At 46.1% G+C, this 22,291-nt stretch overlaps 1 protein-coding gene across 2 annotated transcripts in view; it reads right to left on the bottom strand.

Annotated features, from left to right (window-relative positions):
- dnah9 (dynein, axonemal, heavy chain 9) overlaps positions 1-22,291 on the bottom strand; it is a 779,494-nt gene that overhangs the window by 257,220 nt on the left and 499,983 nt on the right. For both annotated transcript variants that reach the window (XM_072483125.1, XM_072483126.1), the window contains one exon: positions 4,582-4,817. In XM_072483125.1, the coding sequence (XP_072339226.1) occupies positions 4,582-4,817 (236 nt within the window). The remainder of the gene's footprint in view (positions 1-4,581; positions 4,818-22,291) is intronic.

Raw genomic sequence — 22,291 nt, 5'->3', positions numbered from 1 at the left:
AGGAAATTGGAATGTATTCCACTAAACATCCAACTTGTGCCTTGTAGATAGTGGACAGGATTTTCGGAGTCAGGAGGTGAGTTACTCACCACAGAATTCTCAGCCTCTGACTTGCTCTTGTAGCCACAGTATTTGTATGGTTGGTCGTGTTCAGTTTCTGGTCAATGGTAACCAACCAGGTTATTGATGATGGGAATTCAGCCATGGTAATGCTGAATGTTAATGTGAAACATGAGGTAACTATTATATCTGAAGAGGGAAGTTTGGACATTCTCCTGGGACTACCTCAAGAGGCTGCAGCCCAACTCAAACTTCACCATTTCCGTATTGGCTTCAGCAGCCTGGGCTGCCTGGCAATGATGAAGGCCACATGGAGTAGAAGAGGGCGGAGCATCTAGAAAGAGGCCTGCATGCTCATACGCCATCATTTCCATGCCACAATCTCAAGGTCTGTATTCAGCCAGCTCAGTAATCAGGTGCAGAACTTAACAGTTGACATGTAGACATTTGCAAGCCCCTTTCCACAAAGGGGCCGAGAGTAACCATGGCAATCCGCTGTTCTGAGACCTAGGTCTGGGACTCACCAGCATGCTTGTGCTGAAGAAGATGGATACCAGGCTCGGTGTCCAACTGGAACAAGGTGACGGCAAACTCTAGAATGGAAGAATCCCTTCAGGGGAGAAGACGGCCTTTCAGCCAATCAAGTCTGCACCAATCCTCTGGAAGAGTACTCTATCCAGGCTCACTTGTCTGCCTCATCCCCCTAACCCCAGCTAACCTTTGGACACTAAGGGGCAATTTTGCGTGGTCAATCCATCTAACCTCCACATCTTTGAACTTGGAAGTCAACTGGTGCACCTGGAGGAAGTCCATCCAGACACGGGGGAGAACGTGCAAACTCCACACAGTCACCTGAGGTCAGAATTGAAGCATGGTCCCTGGTGCTGTGAGGCAGCAGTGCTAACCACTGTGTCACCGTGCCACTCTCTGTTGTGAGAAGAGCTACACGCACCTTTATGTAAGAGTACCTTTCTTTATTCGTTCGGGTGCCCCTGGCAGGGCCAGAATCTATTGCCCATTCCTTAAACTGCTATTTAAACTGCAAGGCAGATTTGGAGAGATAGATTCGCAATCTAGACACAGCGCTACAAGGAAACAATGAGAGAAACTGTCTTTGTCATGGCGACTGACTTTCAGAGGATATGTTAAACTAACGTCCTGAGCAGTTGGATGCGAAAGATGAAATGTTGCATTTTCAGAAGCAGATTAGGGAGTTAACCACTGGCCAACATTTTGTCTCCTTACAGAACCAGCTTAACTGATCATTTATGTCATTGCTGTTTTGGGATACTTCCTCTGCATAACAATTGGCTCACAGGTTTTCCTCAATAACAACAGTGACAGTGCTTCAACATTAATTGATCATGCAGCGCTTGAATAGCCCCAAGATGGGAAAATAGTTAGATAAGTGTGTGTTCTATCTTTCTGCAGGGAGAGGCCAGGTTTAAGTAATTCAACACGTTCTAGCATTGCATTTGTGGTTGTGAATATGCAGGAGCACACCTAGATTGCTAAATCCTTTGTTTTGTGATGCTGAAACCAGCCTCAAGCAATCTTGCTGTGCAACATGCTATCCTTTTGCAAATCTGCTTCTCCAAGTATTTAGGACAATGAAGTTATCACACCGACCGCACAGCTGAATCTGCACTAATGGAGAAGCATAGGTGCCAGGGATGGGAATCAGAATTGGAATTGGTTTTAATTTCAGTTGATTTTCAGAGGAGCTGGGAAGCCAAAATCTTAAAAGCACAATCAAATGGTAAGGTTGCGTGTTAGGTCAGTGTGACATGAAAAGAAAATCCAGAACTGTGTGTGTCAAGACTTTAATCTTTTTTGCCAGTTTTTAAAATGGACTTTCTGCTGAACCATAAAAGGTGACGGCTACAACGGCTCAGGATTGGGCCTTTGTTCTGGAAGCTGCCAACAGGAATTAAAGGAACAATAACATCCTCCTCTCAACATTGTGCAATCTCACACCAATTGGAAGGAATTTATAACCACAAAAGCAGGGGACTCACAGATCTCGACTCATAATGCCTACACGGCTGTTATCAGACCCATCTCACACCAGGGTCCATTTCAAAAGGGAACCATTAAGGAGACATTATATGTAATTTGCATCTTGATAAGCTTACCCCTTTAGCAGAGTCAGAGTGTCTGCCTAGACAAGAACTCAAACGTTCATGGCTAGGACATTATCAGTCATGAAATCAAAACTACTTCCAGACACTGGGCAGCACGATAGCATTGTGGTTAGCACAATTGCTTTACAGCTCCAGGGTCCCAGGTTCGATTCCCGGCTTGGGTCACTGTCTGTGCGGAGTCTGCACGTTCTCTCCGTGTGTACGTGGGTTTCCTCCGGGTGCTCCGGTTTCCTCCCACTGTCCAAAGATGTGCAGGTTAGGTAGATTGGCCATGATAAATTGCCCTTAGTGTCCAAAATTGCCCTTAGTGTTGGGTGGGGTTACTGGTTTATGGGGATAGGGTGGAAGTGTGGACCTTGGGTAGGGTGCTCTATCCATGAGCCGGTGCAGACTTGATGGGCCGAATGGCCTCCTTCTGCACCGGCCATTTTGAAATCATGGACAAAGAAGGTCACATGTCTCAAGTGATCATTTTGAAATCCCCATTTTCTTTTGAGAACTGAGAAATTCCTCAGTCTGCTGGTGAACGAGCAAGTGAACCACCAAGAAGCAGAACTCCATGCAGAGCAACAGCCTACTCCTCGAAGCTGGCCTCTGCTCGAAGAGTTCCTACCTTCGCCTACAGAACTGACCCAGTATCTGTGCACCAATGTTATCTTGCGGTCTCAGCATCAAACGTAAATAGAACGTGACAATCCCGGTCTTCAGCCAGTTGAATTCGAGCTCCTACGTGATATAACTCCTCATTGATCTCAGACTCTGGACCTTGATAATCATATGAACTAATGTTCATTTTTTTGTGGTTCCTTTACTATTACTATCCATAGCGGTAAAATGGTCTTTTTTTCTACCCCACCCACCTTAATGTTTTTGTGTGTGCGTATGTGTGTGTGTGTGTGTGTGTGTAGGAGTGGGATGTTGCATACACTCCTCCTCGGGTTTTGAATGTGAATAAACTAACCTTTCAAATTAATCATAACGTGGGTTGTCTGCTAGTTATTAGTAAATTGGATCCCATAAACAGAGGGTTTGTGGAAACGCGTCACAACATTCTCTAAAGAGAATTCAAAGCACCTTCCACCTATGGACAGTTGGTGAGAGGAAAGACGTACAGTTTGCCTGTTTCTCTTGTGAACCTTTCAATTAGAATCTGGCAAATACCTGTACAGGTGGGAGTCTGCCCTTCTACCGCTGCTAGCGAGGACAGAGGATTTGGCACGCCGTTCACTGGAGGCGGAATTCTCTACTCCCGCCGCTCCTCAATTGGGTTTCCCATTGAATCCACCCCACGTCACCGGGGAAACCGCGGGTGGGAGTGCACTGCCAGCAGGACCAGAGAATCCTGGCGCCAGCGAACGGCCATAGAATCTTGCCCACAATCTGTAAATGTTCCCCAAAAGCATTTTTCAGACAAAAATGTCTTCACAACCAGACACTGTTATTTTCACCATTCATCCCACCAATGAACTTCAGAGGTAATCCTTTTTGTACATTTGTTTTATTCCTTCACGGGATGTGCGTGTCACTGGCTCGGCTAGCATTCATTGCCCATCCCTAAAACCCCTTGAAAAGGTGATGGTGAGCTGCCCTCTTAACCTGCAGTAGTAAAGGAACAACAATGTAGTTCCAGGTTAGGATGATGTGCGGCTTGGAGGGTTGCAGGTAGTGCAACCTGCTATCGTTGTCCTTCTAGTTGAAAGAGGTCTCAGGTTTTGAAGGTGCTGTAGGAAGAAGCTAGGCGAATTGCTGTAGTGCAACTTGTGTATGGTACACACTGCTGTCATTGTGCACCAATGTTGGAGGGAGTGAATGTTTCAGTTGGTGGATGGAGTGACAATTAAGTGGGCTGCTTTGTCTTGTATGGAGCTAAGCTGCTTGAATGTTGTTGGAAGTTGCACTCATCTAGGCAAGTTATGCATTTCATCACATTCCAATTGTGCCTTGTAGATGGTGGACAGACTTTGGGGTGTCAGGAGGTGAGCTATTCACATCAGAAGTCCTGGCCTCAGACCTGCAATTGTAGCCACAGCATTTATATGGCTGGTCCAGATCGGTTTCGGGTCAATGGGTGTTGCTTGTAGGGAATTCTGTGATAGTAATGCCGTTGAATATCAAAGGGATATGGTTAGATTCTCTCTTGATGGGGATGGTCATTGCCTGGCACTTGTGTGGTGCAAATGGTGCTTGTCACATGTACAAAGCCTGAAGAAATTACGTAGTGGTACTTTAAACCAATTGGACACAAGGCACAAGGAACTGAGAGTGAATGTGGAAATGTAAGGTTAAAAACTGTTTTCCCCACAAGAGTTCCCCACTGAAGGCAACCAGTTGGAGACAGATTTGTCATTACAAATAAGAAAATAATGAAATGGCTCACCCTCTCTGGCCAATCCTCACAATTCGGAGATTTTCTCCATACTTGTTCTTGATCCATTTGATACCTTGCAACTGGGGATCAATCATAAGTGGCCAGCGTTCACAGTTGGTCAAAATGGTAGCATTCTCTGTAGACATTCTGTCCGCAGGGAGGCCTTCATTCTGCCAGGTTGCAACATCTGCATCATCTGTCAGCATCGTCAAAGGATCCAAATCGGAAGTTACAGGTATCGGAACCTGAACATGGGAAAAACAAAGCTTTAAAACCACTAGCATTAAGACCATTGTGTCACAGCACAACATAAAGCTTTTACTTTCTCTTCAACAATTGCTATTTTTCTTATCCACTTGCACTTTTGAAGCTGCTAATCCCTGGAAATGCAGGAGATGGAATGGAGATGGATTTTCGGAAAACACTCACTATGGTTTCTCACACGAGCTTTGTTACGAACATATGGAAAAATGGCACACATGCAAGGACATGCTGGTCTATTAAAGCCTGTCCCATAGTCTTGTGCATCACAAACACAGTGTCCCTTCCCCGCTGGCAGCCATTGAAACTCTCAGAAGAGGCAGAAAAACATATGAAAACCCAGGTTAATAAGGGTGAAAGATCTGTACAATTCCTCTCCAACTCCCTGAAGTGATTGAGACCTGTACAGGAGACTCAGCTTGCATTGCAAGGCTGGCACAAAATATCAGTATTTCTGTTAAGGGGGAAAACGGTAGCATATATAGAAAATTGTCTGATCGAAGATGAAACAAAGATTTAGGGGAAGCAGGTATTGCAGTCATTCAAAAATGGATGTAAATGGAACACCATGGGGTTATTAATGCTAGGCTCATTTTAGTTTGCAGCACAATAAAGACTATTCAAGTTATTAATTAGAATGGACAATCCCAAAATTTGTTGATAACACAAATGTTGGATGACTGAAAAAATGGGGAGGACCATAAAAGGCTTCAGGAACACATAAGACAGTTTATTTGAATGGGCCAACAGTTGGCGGCTGCAGTTTACTGTGGATAGGTATAGATAATATATGATGTGGAGATGCCAGCGTTGGACTGGGCTGAGCATAGTAAGAAGTCTTACAACAGCAGGTTAAATTCCAACAGGTTTGTTTTGATATCATTAGCTTTCGGAGCGCTGCTCCTTCCTCAGGTGAATGATAATATAGTTAGGGAGGAAAGAACAGGGGCAAAATTCTCCGGTATCGGTGCGATGTCCGCCGACTGGCGCCCAAAACGGCGCAAATCAGTCGGGCATCGCGCCGCCCCAAAGGTGCGGAATGCTCCGCATCTTGGGGGGGCCGAGCCCCAACTTTAAGGGGCTAGGCCCGCGCCGGATGAATTTCCGCCCCGCCAGCTGGTGGAAAAGGCCTTTGGTGCCCCACCAGCTGGCGTGGAAATGACATCTCCGGGCGGCGCATGCGCGGGAGCGTTAGCGCCGCTGACGGCATTCCCGCACATGCGCAGTGGAGGGAGTCTCTTCCGCCTCCGCCATGGTGGAGACCGTGGCGAAGGCGGAAGGAAAAGAGTGCCCCCACGGCACAGGCCGGCCCACGGATCGGTGGGCCCCGATCGCGGGCCAGGCCACCGTGGGGGCACCCCCCCGGGGCCAGACCGCCCCCCGCCCCCCCCAGGACCCCGGAGCCCGCCCGCGCTGCCTTGTCCCGCCGGTAAGGTAGGTGGTTTAATCTACGCCGGCGGGACAGGCATTTTAGCAGCGGGACTTCGGCCCATATAGAACATAGAACAATACAGCGCAGTACAGGCCCTTCGGCCCACGATGTTGCACCGAAACAAAAGCCATCTAACCTACACTATGCCATTATCATCCATATGTTTATCCAATAAACTTTTAAATGCCCTCAATGTTGGCGAGTTCACTACTGTAGCAGGTAGGGCATTCCACGGCCTCACTACTCTTTGCGTAAAGAACCTACCTCTGACCTCTGTCCTATATCTATTACCCCTCAGTTTAAAGTTATGTCCCCTCGTGCCAGCCATATCCATCCCCGGGAGAAGGCTCTCACTGTCCACCCTATCCAACCCCCTGATCATTTTGTATGCCTCTATTAAGTCTCCTCTTAACCTTCTTCTCTCCAACGAAAACAACCTCAAGTCCGTCAGCCTTTCCTCATAAGATTTTCCCTCCATACCAGGCAACATCCTGGTAAATCTCCTCTGCACCCGCTCCAAAGCCTCCACGTCCTTCCTATAATGCGGTGACCAGAACTGTACGCAATACTCCAAATGCGGCCGTACCAGAGTTCTGTACAGCTGCAACATGACCTCCCGACTCCGGAACTCAATCCCTCTACCAATAAAGGCCAACACTCCATAGGCCTTCTTCACAACCCTATCAACCTGGGTGGCAACTTTCAGGGATCTATGTACATGGACACCTAGATCCCTCTGCTCATCCACACTTTCAAGAACTTTACCATTAGCCAAATATTCCGCATTCCTGTTATTCCTTCCAAAGTGAATCACCTCACACTTCTCTACATTAAACTCCATTTGCCACCTCTCAGCCCAGCTCTGCAGCTTATCTATATCCCTCTGTAACCTGCTACATCCTTCCACACTATCGACAACACCACCGACTTTAGTATCGTCTGCAAATTTACTCACCCACCCTTCTGCGCCTTCCTCTAGGTCATTGATAAAAATGACAAACAGCAACGGCCCCAGAACAGTTCCTTGTGGTACTCCACTTGTGACTGTACTCCATTCTGAACATTTCCCATCAACCACCACCCTCTGTCTTCTTTCAGCTAGCCAATTTCTGATCCACATCTCTAAATCACCCTCAATCCCCAGCCTCCGTATTTTTTGCAATAGCCTACCGTGGGGAACCTTATCAAACGCTTTGCTGAAATCCATATACACCACATCAACTGCTCTACCCTCGTCTACCTGTTCAGTCACCTTCTCAAAGAACTCAATAAGGTTTGTGAGGCATGACCTACCCTTCACAAAGCCATGCTGACTATCCCTGATCATATTATTCCTATCTAGATGATTATAAATCTTGTCCCTTATAATCCCCTCCAAGACTTTACCCACTACAGACGTGAGGCTCACCGGTCTATAGTTGCCGGGGTTGTCTCTGCTCCCCTTTTTGAACAAAGGGACCACATTTGCTGTCCTCCAGTCCTCTGGCACTATTCCTGTAGCCAATGATGACATAAAAATCAAAGCCAAAGGTCCAGCAATCTCTTCCCTGGCCTCCCAGAGAATCCTAGGATAAATCCCATCAGGTCCCGGGGACTTATCTATTTTCAGCCTGTCCAGAATTGCCAACACCTCTTCCCTGCGTACCTCAATGCCATCTATTCTATTATGGGCCGGAGAATCGCGGGGGGGGGCCGCCAACCGTCGTGGCGCGATTCCCGCCCCCGCCGAATATCCGGTGCCGGAGAATTCGGCAACCGGCAGGGGCGGGATACACGCCAGCCCCCGGCGATTCTCCGACCTGGCGGGGGGTCGGAGAATCTCGCCCCAGAAATGGGATTCTACAGTCGATGAAAGGTGTGGATGAGCAAAGAGATTTCAAACTTCAAACATTTAATTCTCTAAAAGTGTAAGTGTAATAAAAAGGTCAGTGGATCTTTAAAAAATATATTAACAGTAGCACTTCTATTACTTCTGAAAACCAACTGGTACAAAAGAGGACTATGTGCAGTTTTGGAACTCATGGGCGAAATTCTCCCCCAACGGCGCGATGTCTGCCGACTGGCGCCAAAGACGGCGCCAATCAGACGGGCATCGCTCCGGCCCAAAGATGCGGAATGCTCCGCATCCTTGGCGGCCTAGCCCCAACATTGAGGGGCTAGGCCGACGCCGGAGGGATTTCCGCCCCGCCAGCTGGCGGAAATGGCGTTTGTTTCCCCGCCAGCTGGCGCGGAAATGCGGCGCATGCGCGGGAGCGTCAGCGGCCGCTGACAGTTTCCTGGCGCATGCGCGGGAGCGTCAGCGGCCGCTGAAAGTTTCCCGCGCATGCGCAGTGGGGAGAGTCTCTTCCGCCTCCGCCATGATGGAGGCCGTAGCGGAGGCGGAAGGGAAAGAGTGCCCCCACGGCACAGGCCCGCCCGCGGATCGGTGGGCCCCGATCACGGGCCAGGCCACCGTGGGGGCACCCCCCGGGGTCAGATTGCCCCGCGCCCCCCCCCCAGGACCCCGGAGTCCGCCCACGCCGCCTGGTCCCGCCGGTAAATACGAGCTTTGATCTACGCCGGCGGGACAGGCAATTTCTGGGCGGGACTTCGGCCCATCCGGGCCGGAGAATTGAACGGGGGGCCCCGCCAACCGGCGCGGCCCGATTCCCGCCCCCGCCCAATCTCCAGTACCGGAGACTTCGGCGGGGGCGGGATTCACGGCGGCCAACGGCCATTCTCCGACCCGGCGGGGGGTCGGAGAATGACGCCCATCATATTTTCAAAAGATGTAAACAAATTGATTCAACACAATAATGCACAGGAAAGGAAACTGTGGTTATGAGGTGAGTCCCAAGATCCTAGGATTATTTCCAGTGAATCAAAGAAGGCTCAGAAAAAACTAGTAGAGGTATTTAAAAAAATGATTTTGATTGGCTGAATATGGAAAGACTTCTGATTGGGGAGTTATATCTAAGTTTTACCTCATTACCAATCAACAATCTGTGTAGGAGTTGTATAAGTTTTGAAACAATATTCACAAAACACGAAACCTTGTTCCTATGGCTCTGTTCGTTCCATAAATGTTGAAGCAAATAATTAATTACTGACTAATTCAACCTGAAGTTGAATATGTTATTCTCTGCTGTAAGAGTAACATTTCAGCCATCAGAGACTAAAATTTCTGCAGGATGCTCTAAGTCCCACCTATAGTGATGTTTTACATCCTCTGATTGTACGGGAGAAAGTTATATGATAGATACAGATTTAAGCAAACAGCCGCAATAGTAAACAGTGGCACTTGACTATTGGGGCTGGATTATTGGCCCCTTCCAGCACTGGTATCAAAGATGAGCAGGAGCAAGAAATAGCCCAACACAAACTTCCTGATATTCCCCCAACTCTGTCCCATCTTTGGGCCATTTTTGTAGAGGTTGGATCAGGGCTGGCAGGACTACCAAGTCACAAGTGATGGCCAGCCGATCAGAATCATTATAGTAGAAACCTCTTGTGGCCATTTGTACATGAATGTATAAAGAATTAAACCGGAATAAACTAGGTTTTAGTTTTTAATGCCATTTGCTGTACGCAGTCTCTTTTCTGTGCTGCAAAGAAAACATAGTCTGGCAACAAAGTCCCTAGCCAAATAATGTTAGTTGGGGAAGTTTCCTGCAAACCAGCAGATCAATTGTGAGGTTTTGTTTTGATGAGAAATAGTTTTAAAAATACAGGGCGGGGGGTCGGAGAATGACGCCCACAGTCTTAGTGGAAAAGCTGTTTGTAAAGGTGAGTGTTCTGACCTTCTACAGTTGGCTGTATTAGCAGGTACTAATGGGAGACTGGGAATCATGACCAAGGGTCTTTCAGTGCGTTTCTGGAGCAGCTAAAGGTATATAATAATCTTTTATTATTGCCACAAGTCGGCTTACATTAACGCTGCAATGAAGTTATTGTGAAAATTCCCTAGTCGCCTGTAACATTCCGGCGCCTGTTCGGGTACATTGAGAGAGAATTCTGAATGGGCAAATTACCTAACAAGCACATCTTTCAGGCCTTGTGGGAGGAAACCCACACAGACACGGGGGGAACATGTAGACTCCACACAGACAGCGACCCAAGCTGGGGATCGAACCTGGACCCTGGAGCTGTAAAGCAACGGTGCTAACCACTGTGCTACTGTGATGGCCATGTATTTCACTGCTAATAATATCGTCGATGTTCCTGATAACCCGACTGTTGATCAGGCAGTGGAAGGAAGAAAAAACGTGATATTTCTGATTGAAGCAGGCACTGAAGTTCATGAAATGCTGAAGAATTTGCAAGTCCTCGTAAAACAAAAAGAAATACTGCTGTCAGGCATTTTGTGTAAACTGGAGCAGCGTTACACCTCCAATCCATTGGAGATTGTGGAAAGATAATCGGTTTAGAATCAAGGATGGACTCACTTTGGAGCGTCCGCGATGCTGAGGACGTCGTGGATAGCACGTTTAGCGAGTTGGTCACACCACAGGTGAAAGGTAATGAGGGAGATAGAAAACGGGTGACCAAAAGACAGAGCAAGAGTAGGAAGGCAGTGCAGGTGTCCCCTGCGGTCATCTCCCTGCAAAACAGATATACCGCTTTGGATACTGTTGAGGGAGATGGCTCACCAGGGGAAGGCAGCAGCAGCCAGGTTCATGGCACCGTGGCTGGCTCTGCTGCGCAGATGGGCAGGAAGAAGAATGGCAGTGCTATAGTGATAGGGGACTCAATTGTAAGGGGAATAGACAGGCGGTTCTGCGGACGCAATCGAGACTCCAGGATGGTATGTTGCCTCCCTGGTGGAAGGGTCAAGGATGTTGAGGGAAAATCGACCGTGGATATCTAAGGAAATAAGGGAGAGTATCAGATTGAAAGAAAAAGCATACAAAGTAGCAAAGATTAGTGGCACACTAGAGGACTGGGAAATCTTTAGGGGGCAACAGAAAGCTACTAAAAAAGCTATAAAGAAGAGTAAGATAGATTATGAGAGTAAACTTGCTCAGAATATAAAAAGATAGTAAAAGTTTCTACAAATATATAAAACAAAAAAGAGTGGCTAAGGTAAATATTGGTCCTTTAGAGGATGAGAAGGGAGATTTAATAATGGGAGATGAGGAAATGGCTGAGGAACTGAACAGGTTTTTTGGGACGGTCTTCACAGTGGAAGACACAAATAACATGCCAGTGACTGATGGAAATGAGGCTATGACAGGTGAGGACCTTGAGAGGATTGTTATCACTAAGGAGGTAGTGATGGGCAAGCTAATGGGGAAAAAGGTAGACAAGTCTCCTGGCCCTGATGGAATGCATCCCAGAGTGCTAAAAGAGATTGCTAGGGAAATTGCAAATGCACTAGTGATAATTTACCAAAATTCACTAGACTCTGGGGTGGTCCCGGCGGATTGGAAATTAGCAAACGTGACATCCCTGTTTTAAAAAGGAGGTAGGCAGAAAGCGGGTAATTATAGGCCAGTGAGCTTAACTTCAGTAGTAGGGAAGATGCTGGAATCTATTATCAATGAAGAAATAGCGAGGCATCTGGATGGAAATTGTCCCATTGGGCAGACGCAGCATGGGATCATAAAGGGCAGGTCGTGCCTAACTAATTTAGTTGAATTTTTTGAGGACATTACTAGTGCGGTAGATAACGGGGAGCCAATGGATGTGGTATAACTGGATTTCCAGAAAGCCTTTGACAAGGTGCCACACAAAAGATTGCTGCATAAGATAAAGATGCATGGCATTAAGGGGAAAGTAGTAGCATGGATAGAGGATTGGTTAATTAATAGAAAGCAAAGAGTGGGGATTAATGGGTGTTTCTCTGGTTGGCAATCAGTATTTAGTGGTGTCCCTCAGGGATCAGTAATGGGCCCACAATTGTTCATAATTTACATAGATGATTTGGAGTTGGGGACCAAGGGAAATGTGTCCAAGTTTGCAGACGACACTAAGATGAGTGGTAAAGCAAAAAGTGCAGAGGATACTGGAAGTCTGCAGAGGGATTTAGATAGGCTAAGTGAATGGGCTAGGGTCTGGCAGATGGAATACAATGTTGACAAATGTGAGGTTAACCATTTTGGTAGGAATAACAACAGGATTATTATTTAAATGATAAAATATTAAAACATGCTGCTGTGCAGAGAAACCTGGGTGTGCTAGTGCATGAGTCGCAAAAAGTTGGTTTACAGGTGCAACAGGTGATTAAGAAGGCAAATGGAATTTTGTCCTTCATTGTTAGAGGGATGGAGTTTAAGACTAGGGAGGTTATGCTGCAATTGTATAAGGTGTTAGTGAGGTCACACCTGGAGTATTGTGTTCAGTTTTGGTTTCCTTTCTTGAGAAAGGGCATACTGGCACTGGAGGGTGTGCAGAGGTGATTCACTAGGTTAATCCCAGAACTGAAGGGGTTGGATTATGAGGAGAGGTTGAGTAGACTGGGACTGTACTAGTTGGAATTTAAAAGGATGAGGGGGGATCTTATAGAAACATATAAAATTATGAAGGGAATAGATAGGATAGGTGCGGGCAGGTTGTTTCCACTGGCGGGTGAAAGCAGAACTAGGGGGCATAGCCTCAAAATAAGGGGAAGTAGAATTAGGACTGAGTTTAGGAGGAACTTCTTCACCCAAAGGGTTGTGAATCGATGGAATTCCTTGCCCAGTGAAGCAGTAGAGGCTCCTTCATTAAATATCTTGAAGATAAAGATAGATAGTTTTTTGAAGAATAAAGGGATTAAGGGTTATGGTGTTCGGGCCGGAAAGTGGAGCTGAGTCCACAAAAGATCAGCCATGATCTCATTGAATGGTGGAGCAGGCTCGAGGGGCCAGATGGCCTACTCCTGCTCCTAGTTCTTATGTTCTTAAGGGTCGGTTGTCATGCAAAAGTATCACAAAATCGAGATCCTCTATGCCCCCGCCGTCAGATGTAAAAGATCACACAGCACGATCTTGAAGAACTGTCTGGGAATACTTCTTGGAGTCCTGGACAATTATATTCCCTCAATCAACATCACTGAAACAGATCATCCAGTCATTAGCGTACTCCCATTTGTGGGAGCTTTCTGTGCACAAATTAGCATTTTCCACATTACAACAGTGACTACACGTCAAAAACCCATCAGTGTTTTGAGTATGTTGCAATGTCCTAGGGTTTTGAAATTAACTATCTAAATGCAAGTATTTCTTTCTTTACTTCAGTGAGTCGAAAATGAATCGGTAAGAAAAACAATAAACAAACAAGGTAACCTGAGGAAGGAGCTGCGCTCCGAAAGCTAGTGATTCAAAACAAACATGATGGACTTTAACCTGGTGTTGTAAGACTTCTTACTAAGGTAGCCAAAGGAAGATTAGGGACAATAAGAGGAGACATTCTTCTGAGGGCAGAAAGCATGGCTGAGATGCTCAATGAGAAATGAGTACTTTGCACCTGTATTCTCTGTAAAAGAGAATACTGCCAATGTAGCTGTAATGAAGAGGCAATTGCGAATCAACTTGGAACACTGGTAAAGAGGATAAAAGCAAAATACTGTGGATGCTGAAAATCTGAAATAAAACAAAAATCTGGAAAATCTGAAGCGGTCTGCTAACATCGGTGGAGCGAGAAACAGAGTTAATCTTGCGAGTCTGTATGACTCTTCTTCAGAGCTGTGAAGGAAAGACATACAGACTCAAAACATTAACTCTATTTCTCTCTCCACAGATCTTTCCTGGTGTGGGGAGAATGGCAGAGGATTGGAGGCTTGCACCCTTGTTTAAAGAGATAAACTCAGCAACTACAGACCAGTCAGCCTAATGTAAAGGGATGATACGAGGGAACATTTTTTATTTGCACATCACGTTTGGTGATCTGGAATGCACTGCCTCAAAGGATATTGGACAATGAATTAATAGCAACATCCAATAGAGAATAGGATAGGTGCCAGAAGGGAAAAAAACAAGTTTGCAGGGCTCTGGGGAAAGAGAAAGGGGGTGGGATAAACTCTACCAAAGAACTAATGCAGATACAATGGTCCAAATGCCTGACTATATGGCTCTAAGAGTGTCATGCCTGGCTGATCCATGGAATATCCTGTAGAGAGCACCAGGTGGGGAACTGGAGGTGTTCAACTGCTGGCTTAAAGGAATGAGCAAGATTGATCATGCTAAAATAATATGCATTTTAGAAACATTTACCCAAGCAAGTACAACTATAAATGAAATAAGCAAAATATAAATTGTGCCATCTGAATTACATTTTGGATTCCACAGTAAAGGCTTGGTGTTTTGAACTGTCATCAAATAATGCTGTGGAATCCAAACTGTCTTAATGGTACACAATTATTCACAAGTTCAAATTTATCTTTACAGCTCAATTGAAATTTGTGATGTCCAAGCAGCTTAACGCCCCCCCCCCCCCCGCCCCCCCCACCCCCACACACGCGTACATAGTTTTTTGAATGATTAAGTTAGAGAAAAGTGTAAAATATGATGTATGAAGGACACTGTGGGCATTTCTGAATGATGTACACCGGAGATTGCCAGTCCCTCTTGTACTGAAGATATTAAGAGGAAGGAGGTAATATAATTATAAGACTTGAGCAGGCATTGTCTTCCGTTCTCCGTTAGATCACAATGTCAAATGAGGAATAGCACTATCCAAAACCTATTATCTTGCCGTTTCAGGTGCATCGTTTGCTGATTACTGAATATTATTTCAGTCAATATTGGGAGGGAATGGTTGGCCCACAACCTTTTCTGCGTGACATGGGGAGACAAGTCCATCCCTTTATAAAGGCAATAAAGGCAATAATTTAAAATGGACAGGAGTTTACAAGCAACATAACAATTAATCATTATAATGTGACTGCCTTTAAGACAGTCAGGCACTTCAGAGGCATTGCCTTGGGCTTTGGGATTTTCTTCTATGTTAATTATTTTCATTACTCTGCCTAATAATGTGGTAGCGATATGATTTACTTCAAAATATGAAAGTGCCATTGAGAAGAAGATAGATTAAAAACATATTATTGCAGTAAATAATTTATAATGTATATTTTATTTATATGGGTGCACTCAAGGCAGATAATGTTGGTCTATTAATCACATTGCTCATAATTGCGTATCTTAACTCTTTCAAACTCAAAACAGCATGTTGCATCACCATGGAAACCACTAGCTGTTAATGGTTGTTGACACAACATGTCTGAAAAAAAGAACCACAACCTTATTATGCACATAAATCTCAGTTTATCACCAAAACCCAATGGCGCTTCGGTCACATTTATAAAGGGAAATATTATAACATTGCTCAGTGACTATTCTGTACAATCAAATTGGTGGCTTGCTTTCACAGTACTTTGTGTCACATCTGTTTAGTAATACTCTCTACCATATGATGTGTATGTTAAGACGTCAGAAAATACCTTGCGGAACAGCGCATTAATATCTTTTTGTGAACATCACCATGCATCAAGGATACGGGCACTCCAACAGCCCCTGCTGACATTAAACTGATTGAATGTAGATAAAACATCACACAAACTAAATAGTATTTATTCTTTTTTAAAGGAAAACCATCAGGGGCTTAGTTGAACACTCCAAGCTAATCTCAGTTTTTTGCTGATGGTTATAAACAATTTATGACATCATCTGAAACTCGGCCTTCTAACTTGCTTCCAGCTCTGCATTTTACACTATATGCTGGAGCGTCGGTTAAAATGTTTTGAACCAGAGGCAACAAGGCAAAGTGTGTAGGACTTCCATAGTGGCTTTAAAGTTTGTTAAGCTGATCTGGTAACGTAATCACACTCCATTATTCGGAAGGACGGCGGCTGTTGAACAGAGGATGAGAGGCCCAATTTGTTCTGCACTACTCTTGTTACTATGGTAACTCAACAGCTATCAATGAACACATAACAAAAATTGGTCAATTAATAGGCTCCACAAGACCACAACAACGGCATCAGCTGCAAATGCAACCAAAAGTACATCACTTCTGATGACTCTCTAAAGATAAAGAAGTCTTGCATTTTGAGACAGTAGATAATTAAGCAAACAGCAGCAATTCCTGAAACAACAATGCAAAATTCAGAAAGAGTACATAGTTGCTTCAATTCAGGCAACATAAATGCCATGCTTGCAGTGTGCCATCTCTTAAATCTGTTCTAACAGTTAGCACCTACTCCATCTACATTTAATTATTTTTTAAATTTAGACTACCCAATTCATTTTTTCCAATTAAGGGGTAATTTAGCGTGTTCAATCCACCTACCCTGCACATCTTTGGGTTGTGGGGGCGAAACCCACGCAAACACGGGGAGAATGTGCAAACTCCACATGGACAGTGACCCAGAGCCGGGATCGAACCTGGGACGTCGGCGCCGTGAGACTGCAGTGCTACCACTGCGCCACCGTGTTTCCTCCACCTACATCTATACCTAACTTGCCTCGCTTTAATCAGAATGTAAAACCATCTCACTGTTCCCTGTCTCATTGCAAAAAGGTAATCTGCTGAAACATCTCCTTTCTACACAACCAAAGCAGGTCATGTACCAGGACCGTAAGCGTTGTCACGTCTTCTGGTTCCTATAAGTTGGAAATAATCACACTTTGGACTCAAAACGGTGGAGCTTCATTGAACCTTTTTCTTGCCAGGTTTGTAGACTGGCCCAAATATTCTGAGGATCAGTAATCACCAGCGGATTGCTGCTCCGCTCCTACCTTTCGGTGCCATGACAGAGCTCCACATTTCTGGCCGAGTCTTCCGATCCGGCTTTCTTCGGAAATGCAGTACGTATCCTCAATCTAATTGCTTCCTAGTAGCGCTGGATCGTTGGGGGAAGGCAAACCACACCACACACTCCTTTTAAGGCACTAGCTGGGGCTGTTTTGGGAAGTGTTTAAAGGGCCCAAAACTTCTCCGTGTGTTTGTGAATGAGTGAATGGGTCAGTGTGTAACTGGGTATTGAGGCAGCTGGGTCAGGTGGCAGGTGAGCCGCATGGTAAGTGGGTAGGATGGTAAGTGGGTAGGGTTCACAAGTGGGTAGAGTCCTCAGCCTTGTCGGGTGGAAGCAGGGTAGAGTAGCAGGTGAGTAGGGCGGCAGATGGGTATGTGGGTAGGGAGTGATTGTCTGTTTGGGGACGTGTCGGATCGGGTTGGGGGGTGGGGTTGGGGTACGGAAGTAAGGTTACGTGGCTAATCAGGTGTATTGGGGGGAGGGGAATCAGGATTTGGGGGCTGGTTCAGTCAGGTCGGGAGGGCTAGCTGGGGGATTTGCCTGGTGGGAGCTACTCAGGTCAGGTCGGGGTGGGGGGGGTCGAGGGAAGAGTTGGGGAGTCAGTGCGAGTGATTTGGGGGGGTCAGTTGTATAGTTACCCAGGAGTTAGACTAGGATTTTTCTCTTTAATATTTCCTGGATAACAATTCAGGTAAATAACTCAGAAGGGTCTGAAGTTTCTGACTCTGAGTCAATGTCTTTTTCCACAGGTCCCAAGGGGCAGTGGGAAGCCCATCAGAAGTTCAGAATTCCGAGGAAATTCCCATGGAGTCAGTGAATTGGGACTTCTTTGGGGTCCTGAAGCTCATCTTGGGGAGAGAGGGTGGGGTGACTTATGTCTGGTTTTGGAAAGGAAAGTTGTTACTCGGCACTGACAGAAGTGCAACAGTGAATATAAGATATATATTCACATAACAATTAGTTCCTAGCTCTTTACGAATAATATAACAATACAATACTCACACAGATGTTGCAGCTTTAAAATAGCTGACGTTTCCTTTATTTAAGTAATGATTACTGCTAAAAATGACTGTGTATTTTAAGAATAGGCAGAACATTGTAACAGCATACTGCCCAGATTAACAGAATCTCACTAGTCTGAGGAAATTTTTAATCATGGCAAAATATCTATGGCACAACTTGAAGAATTTAAGTTACTTGGCTGTACATGGTTTGTGACAGGCACATTCATTTATGGCCTTATCACTAAGACTGCCTGGGCTACACATTCAGTCAGTATACATTTTGAAACAGTGGTCTTAACATTGACAGGGAGGTAGGAATGAACTAGAGGGTTTCACAGTCAGGAAACTCAAGGAATGTTTTTTCTTAGATCCTGCAACAGTAATGGGAGGGGGGGGGAGTGGGGGGGGGGGGGGGGGTGCAGATCGAAGGCTGGTGTTGGTGGATGTCAGATTGGAGGAAGGACTGGAGACCAGAGACGGAGGATAAAGGCCGTTGCTCTGGGAGATTGGAGGCCAAGTGGCCAAGGTGAGAAAGAGGGTCAGAATGGCTGTGGGAAATCAGAGGTTTCAGGGTGCAGGCAGGATTGGAAGGCTTAGGGATGAGATCAGAACTGCCAGTGAGGAAGATCTGACGAGCCAGAAGTTGATTGGAAGGAAGGAGAGCAGACATCTACAGGATTGTGGGGATTGAGGAGGTTGTGCAGGAGGTTAGGTTGGTCGGGTGAAGAGGGGCGAATGGCTGGTATGGTAAAACTGGAAGCATCTGAGGGAGATCGGAGGCTACAGCCAGAAAGTGCAGAGGAGAAACCATTCAAAAAGACTGGAAAGGCTGGGTTGGAAATCAGAAATCAGTGCGGTCAGATGTGGGGTAGATTGGATTGACAAAGGGTGAAAGGAGCGATCAATTGTGAGGAGAATCTGATTGGGGAGTAGTGTAGGGAAATTAGGTTGGCGAACCTGGTTCTCCTGACCCTTAAGCTGTGCTGAAAAGGTACTAAATTGGTCTCTTCAGCAGTCCCCACCTTCAAGAGCTGGGTTTGCTACAGGTGAACAGTCTATATGAACAGTCTCATGAAAATAGGTTTCTCATGCCACCGCTTGCCATTGACCTTGCTGTAACTAATTGGTTGATACATTCTTATTATGAATGCACTGAAATACAATAGTCAATTCATTATATGAAACATTCACTGAAACAATGTCTAAATTTCCAGTCAAGACACGAGAGTTGAATAGGTTTAAGGTGAGAGGGAAGAGATATAAAAGGGTCCAGAGGAGGGATTTTTTCACACAGAGGGTGGTGAGTGTCTGGAACGAGTTGCCAGAGGCAGTAGTAGAGGCGGGTATAATTTTGTTTTTTAAAAAGCCGTTATATGGAAAAGCTGGGTATCGAATGTTATGGGCCAAATGCGGACAATTGGGACTAGCTTAGTGGTTAAAAACTGGGTGGAATGGATAAGTTGGCGCGAAAGGCCTGTTTTCAGGCTGTACACCTCTATGACACAAGGTGTTAAATTAAAAAGGGAGGAAAAATCTTAGCCTTACAGCCTCATTAAAATATTTAAGTGGGCGATCCACGTCCTGCAAGCAGATTGATCACCTGACTCCCCAACCACTCCCAACCACTTGCCCTCTGCCTTTGTTACTACCGGAAATGGGTGGGTTTGAGATTTTTAAGGTTTCAGCATCTCACCTGACACACGTCTACCTGTATTTGTGGGTTAAAATTCAGCTATACGTTTTCTGGTGAATCATTTATTTACTGAATATTTCAATTTTGCGATTATATATTTGCACCCTCACCATACCCACATCATAAATAAAATATGCAACACGAATCATGTGGTATTTGGCCATGCCTGCACCTTAGATTATTTTCTCCCTGGCCTACTTCTCCCAATAATTTTGCATTTTGCTGTGCAAATTTGCATTTTGCTTGGAAATAAAGCATGACTAGCATATTCTTGCCCCTGAAGCAGCTAACATGGTTGTAAAGAAAAAGACTAGCATTTATATCACACTCTTCACAACCATTGGATATCGCCAAGTGCTGATGCAATATATTTTGGTGTTTATTTTTTTTACTTTTTAAATAAATTTAGTGTACCCAATCAATTTTTTTCAATTAAGGGCCAATTTAGCATGACCAATCCACCTAGCCTGCACATTTTTGGGTTGTGGGGGCAAAACCCACGCAGACATGGGGAGAGTGTGCAAACTCCACACGGACAGTGACCCAGAGCCAGGATCGAACCTGGAACCTCGGCACCGTGAGGCTGCAAGGCTAACCCACTGTGCCACCGTGCTGCCCTATCTTTTGGTGTTTATTCACTGTTGTAACAAAGGAAGCACAGCAGTCAATATGTGCACAGAAAGATCTCACAAGCAATAATGTGATTTTGACAAGCTTAGTGTTTTTTTGTCAGGTTTACTGAGGAACATGAAATGTTGTCACGGGATCTTTCACACCAACCAGAGTAGACAGGTGATGTCTCATTTTCACATCACATCCAAAGGTTGACGCCACCGACAGTGCAGTGCCCTCCACAGTCTGCACTGGAGTATCAGCTTTAAATTTTGTGATTAAACGCTGGAGGCAGACTTGAACTCAAAACCTCATGACGCAGGGACAAGTGTGCAAGCGACTGAACCAAAGCTGGCAAAAGGGGAAAATTAGTGTATTAGAGGAGGTGGGATTAGGATGGCTTCAGGAATTATGGGCATGAAGTTGATTCAAAATGGAGAGACAGCGGCATAGGGGCAATGCAAAACCTTTTGGTGTTAGTAATGGTGGGAAGAATGTAATGGAAAAGTTTCTAAGTTCATTGTGGCGGGTTTTGCAGGGAGTTTGTTCCTCACCGCGACCAAACGACACTTAGGGTGCAATTCCCCGGCTTCGTTATGCTCTCGCTCAAGGGAAAGGAGGCCAGTGAATAGCGGGAGATGTCGAAAACGAGAAGCATGCCAGGCGTCAAAGAGTTTACGATGCAACTGGCCCGTTCCCGTAGGCGAAATCGGGATCTCACCATAGCGTGGCGAGAAAACCAATTAGCACTTAAACCCTATTTCCATACAATTAACGGGAGCCACGCCATACCCAATGGCCTCCTGTCATTTATCGGTCTCCCCAGCAAATGGTCACGCTGAAGCCGATTGCTACTCCTTTTGAAAAGTGGAACCTGGTGGAGCCGAGGAGGTGAGTAGCCATCTTTGCTCACAGGCAAAGAGTCCGGGGGTTTCACTGAAATCTCCCTCTGAATGTCCCGGCCGCTCCCTGTCGCCTCTATCAGTTCTGGGCAACCCACTTCCAGGGGTTTAGCATCAGGCAGGGACCCAGCTGGGTCCTGGGATCCAGCAGATCTTTGACTGCTCTCTAACTTAGGGGTTCCTGCTTCCACCTGATATACATCAGCAGCTGTGTGGTGCTCACCAGATTGTGCCCCAGAAGCCTGCCCACTAACATTTCCCACCGAGGGGCATGAATCTGCATTGGTGAAGGGTGAGGAAGACAGCTGTGATGCCTCAAATGTGTTTTCCTTGTACCTCCCCTCTTAGGTTGTTCTCCTGGGAGCCTGGAGAGGGGGCCACCTGGTATGGGCCATCGAAGTCACCTCCCATCCCAGGGCCCGCTCCTCAAAGGAGGTGAAGATTATTAAAACTGGTACCACACCAGTCTGGGTCCTCTGCCGTGATTGTGAGAGAGCTGTTACCTTTGAATAGCGTTGCCAACCTCTCTTGGCCAAGTGATGGAAAGCTCGCAGCAGTTCCCGCTTGTTACCATACTTAGAATTCTTTCTGGAGAACCGCGTCCTTTGTCACTTTTTTGGGGCCCTGGGTAGTTTCTCACCAGTTTAGCCCACACTTAAATATTCTTTTCAGCACTGGGGAGCTCAACTCAGAGATCGGGTCGCCATTTTGAAAGGGTGCCCCGATCTCCAAGGGAGCTAGTGGGTCCCCACACCCTCACCCATGGGCATTGTTACCCCACACGCCAAGTGAGGACACCCGCTATGCGGTCCCTGGGTCCCCCCCTTCCAGGAACCCCACCCATCACCCCCAACCTCCCTGAGACCCCTTCTTATCTGCCCTGCACCCCACACCCTTAATACCTCTCTCTACCCTCCTTTGATGGCTATTGCCCCCCTTGGACCCTGACCCTTGGCAGTGCCACCCTGGCACCCTTTCACTGCCACTCTGGAGGTGATCCTGTCTGCTTGTCAGTGCCACCCAGGCACATTGGCAGTGTGACGGGGAGGGCTGCCCCTGACCACCCAGAGGCCTTCAGCGGCCCCGAAGACCTCACGGGTG

Source organism: Scyliorhinus torazame, chromosome 18 (genome assembly GCF_047496885.1).
Source record: "Scyliorhinus torazame isolate Kashiwa2021f chromosome 18, sScyTor2.1, whole genome shotgun sequence".
Lineage (NCBI taxonomy): Eukaryota > Metazoa > Chordata > Chondrichthyes > Carcharhiniformes > Scyliorhinidae > Scyliorhinus > Scyliorhinus torazame.
This window is presented reverse-complemented; position numbering and strand designations above follow the sequence as displayed.